Source organism: Lineus longissimus, chromosome 9 (assembly GCF_910592395.1).
Source record: "Lineus longissimus chromosome 9, tnLinLong1.2, whole genome shotgun sequence".
NCBI classification, from domain to species: Eukaryota; Metazoa; Nemertea; class Pilidiophora; order Heteronemertea; family Lineidae; genus Lineus; species Lineus longissimus.
In genome coordinates, this window is record NC_088316.1 from 2,810,512 (window position 1) to 2,816,558 (window position 6,047).

The window sequence follows — 6,047 nt, forward strand, 5'->3', positions numbered from 1 at the left end:
AGTAATTGGTGTTACAGGATGAAACAAAAAGATTGTTCCGGGTCACGACTTGTATTCCGCTCAATTATTGACATTATTAACCGTTGAAGCGATCGATCTGAAATGACTTACTCAATGTTTCTTTGAGAGCAGTCATATTGATTATTAGTCCTTAATTAATCAATTGACAAAGTTAGTTATTGGGTATTTGATAGCCCTAATTAGACCTTTCTTTCGAAGTAATTAAATATAACAAATCCACCTCTATCCGGCAATCCCAATAATAGATTGGTATCGATTGACATACCACACCAATGACAAGCCTTTATTTAGACTAATAAAGACAACATTTGTTCATTCCGTCCGACACGTTTTTTCAACATGTAAGGCAAAATGGTACAATCATAGCGCCAGTGCAATTGTAGCCACTGTGTGCAGTATTTGTGTTGGCCCCCCCCCCCCCCCCCCAAAGAAAGAAAGTCCTGTCTCCGCGCCTAAATATGTTACATTTCTTACATGTCTATAGAATTAGTTGGGTTTAGGTGATCACCACCCTTGAAACCCTTTTGCAACACGCCCAATTGTTCCTGCCTAAGCCGCACGGGTGCCTGGGTCACTATAAAGGCCACCTGGGGTTATACCTCCTATCAAAAAGGAATCGGGCATAATTAATGGATAAACCTATGCGTACATGTGTGGCATAGGCAGGAGTTAATTGTCGTGTGGTAAACAGCTACGAGTCGTGGCGGAACAGAGGTTCCAATGACAGGTACAACGGCACAGGACGACACTTCATGGAAGGACACTATCATCGCCATATTCAGCATGTCTGTAATGCGACGGATATTCATATTTATCTTTCTCGGCTTTCTGTGCGGCGCTGTCGTGATTTTATACGTTGGGCCAAAATCACGGAAGGCTGTTATTATACCGAACAGGAGGTAAATAATTGCTTATGGTCATAAAAAGGGTAGGGTTTATAGAGTAGCAAGGAGAAGTTGATGTCATCTTAGGTACTCTACACCATACACGTTGTTGCTCTGTTGCTCTAAGAAAAAGGAATGCAGATAGGTTTATGAAAAGGCCTGAATATGACCAGAGGAACCAGCATTTTGGCTAGAACTTGAAATCCTAAAGCAATTACTGATGAATTAGAACTCATTTAAAATGAATTAAATACCAATTTCAAGGGTGGGGTCACTTCTTTGCTTTCCAGAAAACAGACCCCCACCCTAGAACGTTTTGGATTTCAAGTTCTACCCTAAATGACGGTGCTTGCATTTTCCACACTATTCTCGGCTGCCCAATGCAATAATCCGGCTACACACAGATGTGCAGCCCTTGCTATGTTTTCTTAGGGATTTGTGTTTTTATTATGTGACAAAAGCTGGTCAGCAGGCATGAATGAATATACCGTGTCCAACGACCCTGCTGTACTACCGGTGGCGCATGTCCCAGCAATGCCCCTTTTAGCGGCTTTCCGGTGCGGTGAGTCTATAATACCGCAGCGTCCATCGTCCATGAAAAAAAATGCATGAAACAGTATTCTGTTACTGTACCACCTGATAAACATATATACAATTGAACTTCGGCACACAATTTCCTCCTAGGACTTTGTGAATTTCGGTCCGGTTTGATTCATATTTTGGCCACCAGGAGGCCAAAACTGAAAACTTAAAAAACATGACTTGCTTATCAGTGATAAAATAGGTACTCCTAGTAAAGACTCATCGACAGTATTTGTTCAAACACTCGAGCTGCATTTGGTTGAGAATTTTAAATTCCAAAAGATACACATTTCCCTCGTGCGCGTGTATAGCTTTCATGAAGGATGTTAATTCTATTCGGCCAGGAAAACCTGCATAATGAATACCATTGTCAGTTGTACCTTCCTTCCTTTTGACAAGGACTATACTCTTTTTGCGACAGTGAATGGGGTAGAGCAAAAATGTAGAACAAAATCCGAGGCGCCAGCCAAGAGTCTTGGCGACACGTGGTGACTCCGTCCTAGTTTATAGACGTGTGTTTCTCTTCATCTAATGATTCTTTCTACTTTATTGCAGTCAAGTTGAGGTGAAACAAACCAATTGGAGACGCAATGATAGCCTATTCACCTTCATACATGTGTCAAACAAGAGCCGGAACACCAACAAGCTCCTCCCAGTCCAGTCTCGGTCGTGTCGTCCAAAGAAGCACTTCGTCTTCGTCAAGACACACAAGTGCTCGTCCACGACACTAGCAAGCCTCCTGAGAAAATATGCACTGGACTATAACTTGACCATGGCGCTTCCCCTCAAGCCAGTTGTTCCGCGATTACTCTTCACTCAGTCCTTAGGGTTTCCCGACGTGGTATCTCGGAAGGACATTTACCGCATTGGAGAGATGGAACGCAGGGGAATCCCACTCGAAACCTCTTATTTCCATCAACGCTTTGACCTGAACACTTGGAAGAGCGTGATGCCACCGGACACGGTCTATTTAGCTGTGCTGAGAGAACCGCTTGACCAGCTCCGGTCAGCAATTGGATACATGGGCATCTTAGGAGAGCACTTCAAGGGACCCGTCCAGCAAAAGGTATAACCCTCCTCTGCTTTATTTTCTCTTTTGTTATTTTGATTCTGAAACATATTTTAGACCATTGGTATAGCATCCTCAAATATTAGGGTCAGGTGTATGCTCCTCTCACTCATCGCTGAGTTCGGTATGGGGCGAGTGAAAGGCCCTGAATCTTAGGATGCTGGTATAGATAGTGGTAAAAGCACCTGGCTCATCATAATCCGGAGGTCATTGGTTCGACTCCTGGGAAGATCACCACTGCTCTTGTTTGTGACCTTAACCAAGACACGGCGCGAACCCTACAATCTGTCGTTCTCTGAGTGAGCCACCAAAGTGTGAGTCAGGCTTTCCACCCCGTGGAGGATTTTTAGAGAAAAGAAATACAACTTGGGGTTTTCAGCATGTGAAGAACCCCAAAGGGTTTTTTATTCCCCTGAAGAAGCCTAATATAACGTTAAAGGTTGCATATGTGTTGGCTGACAAAAGCACGACAACTCTTATTTTTGTGGTTACCTTTTGCCTAGTGGGTTGCCGCCCTTTCCCTTCGTCCTCCAATGCCAAAGTCCACAAAGTCTTCAGGTAATTGAACAAACGCATACATGTTTCTGTTTCCAGATTTATGATTTCTATTCCGATCCGAAGGCAAAGCACTTCTATTTCAAGCATCGACATACAACGTACTCGTGGACGAAGAGTTTCATGGCGTTCACCCTCGGATTAGTCCCGCAAAATGCGTCGATGGATGTCGCGGAGAGATACCTCCAAGAAGCAGATGGTGTCTTTGACCTGGTTCTTCTGACCGAATACTTGTTCGAGTCAATCGTGCTGTTGAGGCGACGGATGTGTTGGACAATCCGGGACGTCGTGTTCATGCGCCTGAACAGCGAGGTCAAAGAAGGAATGAAATATCCCGAGGAGTTATATAAAAAGTCGCGAGCTTGGAACACAGTGGACCATTTATTCTATGATCATTTTGAGAAAAAGCTCTTGCGAGATATTTCGAATGAGGATAATTTTCAGGAGGAATTAGAACATTTTAAAGAAGTGAACTATAATGTCAACAGATTTTGTGAACAAGTGACAGCGAATGGACCACCGCCTTTTATTGTGCCGGGGTCTGATTGGAATGAAGAATTCACATTTGCAAAAAAGGACTGTGACACTTTAAAAGCACGGCCTGACGGTGAAGGCGTGACAGATGCGATGAGGAAGCGTCTTGATAAGACCATTGATACATGGCCCGTGTAAGTGGTACTATAAATACGGAAGAGCGGATTACATGAATCTAGACGGGCTGGCCCGTCCGCCAACCGATTTCTTTTCTATCATTTCTTTTCGTCCCATTTGATAGGATTGTATAGTACATGATTTAAATGAATAAAATCGATCCTAACAATTATGACATTTAATTTGGGCTTAGCAAGTTTCCTTTTCTAAGATTACTCGTGGCAAAATTGATAATCATACGATACCGCCAAATACACACTGACATCACGACCTTTTCTGTAGAGTTTTGCTCGCATATAAGTTGATATGTGCACCAACCAGTGTTTCTCCGACGTTGGCATCTGACGCGCCATCTCCTGGATGATGGTGAACTAGTGTGCCCGCCGCACCTGCCACTGATGGTTTCTATTACCCGAATAAGTGCAGGAAATAGGTTTCAGTTCAAATGGGTTCAGACAAGTAAATGCCTTTAATCAAATCTTCATGTAGATTTAAACTTGGCGTTTCTGTACTATAAGCATTTACAAGCCATCATTTACATCACCTAATATTGTGTCTTTTGTCACAATAGCCGTCTTGTCGTGGATACACTACAAGATCGCTCGTTTGCGGAGGCCTGGTGCTCATTTTGGCGAGACGTGCGACAATAATCACAGACCATGTATCTCGCACGCCTGCATGCTTTCGAAATCTCTGTCTTTCGGGGTAGTTAATTTCTGATGTCCATTTCATGATCCTACTATGAAAATATAGCCTGTGCCTTCCTAGAGCTCCGACTGATCGCAAAGGCTCACAGGTAATGTACCTGTAATCATAAAGGATTCCTAATATTCCTTTTAGCATCTTCAAGAAGGATTAAGACGTCAAAACATTATTTGAAAATCGAAGAGGTTTTGCGGTTAAAGCTGATCAAAGGGAAAGCCAGCGGGATGCGAAATTTTTTTCCTACGAACTTTTTGTCCTCATTTGCGTATGCGCATGCGCACTCTAGTCAAACATCCACTGCCGCATTGCATTGACAGTGACAATGGGAAAACTCGACCGTGATAGTTTTCTCGTTGAATGCGAGCATTGTTCGCCATCCTCTATCAATAAAGTTCTTTTGGCGGTAGGTTTTGATGGCAGAGAAACCAACTGTTTGATCAATCTGTCAGTAGCCTAGATCATTGTTATTTGATCCAAATTGCCGTAATTTACTCATCAGACTGAGCTACGTTTCCACAGAGATTTAGCCTGTAGGCTACATACATCATGTACATGTACATGATACACATCTATTAAGATCCAAGTTCTTTTCACTGTCAATGCGGCCAAGTGGATGTTTGACTGGAGTGCGCATGCGCGTATGCAAATGAGGACAAAAAGTTCGTAGGAAAAAAAATTTCGCCAGCGGGGTAGCCTATTCTACGTAATCAAAAATAAACCAAGTCAGAAACCTCAGAGTTTTTCTAATAACTTAAAATAGAGTTTATTCTGTCTCTTCCCAGTTAGTCTTAGTGACAGAAATCAAGGGCATCCGAAAAGTGCTGACCATCTCTAAACCGACTCCATATATTATACAATGACTGACGATGGTGTCGATGTTTGTAAATTCGGAGTGTGTTGCAAAAGTGACCAATACGATGGCTGCAACTCGGATTGCCCGAGACCGGGGCGTCAAACCGAGTTAATTCATGGCATTTCCGATGTGTATTTTGAATACGAACAATGTATTGCAATGTACATGGTCACGGGAGGCGTTTGTTAACATCGTTTTGGCTCCAATCGGTGATGATTGTGTAAACTTGGCCCTCAATGATTTCTTGCACTTTCGAAAATATGGTAAGAAAATCTGGGTAGGACAGAAACATTTGATTACCAGAATATTAGCTTGGTAAGTTCAAAGTGGCGTATAACCCATGACGTAATAATGGTGTTGTTGAAGCAGTTTAGTAACAAGTTTAACTTCGCCCTTCCATTTCATTTTCTCAAAAACCAAGCAGGCACCACCGATATTAAAAAAACGAAACTAATCGAAGTATGCTAATTTCATGACATATATACCAAAGATGTGACTCGCTCTACCAAAACTAGGCGCTTGTCGCATCTGAACTCGACAGGTTGATACGGACTTGTTGTTCATTTCCCTATTGTAGACCTTTTGTGAAATCTATTACAAACTGATTTGGTCACATTTCACAAAAGGTCTACAATAGGGAAATGAACAACAAGTCCGTATCAACCTGTCAAGTTCAGATGCGACAAGCGCCTAGTTTTGGTAGAGCGGGTCACAGATTTATTTGAGA

The 6,047-nt window shown here is 42.6% G+C and overlaps 1 protein-coding gene across 1 annotated transcript; it reads left to right on the plus strand.

Annotated features, from left to right (window-relative positions):
- The first annotated feature begins 804 nt into the window (after positions 1-804).
- LOC135493521 (galactose-3-O-sulfotransferase 2-like) lies at positions 805-3,783 on the plus strand. The gene is made up of 3 exons (XM_064780898.1): positions 805-920; positions 2,043-2,553; positions 3,151-3,783. The coding sequence occupies exons 1-3, from the start codon at positions 805-807 to the stop codon at positions 3,781-3,783; spliced, it is 1,260 nt and encodes a 419-aa protein (XP_064636968.1).
- The last annotated feature ends 2,264 nt before the right edge of the window (positions 3,784-6,047 follow it).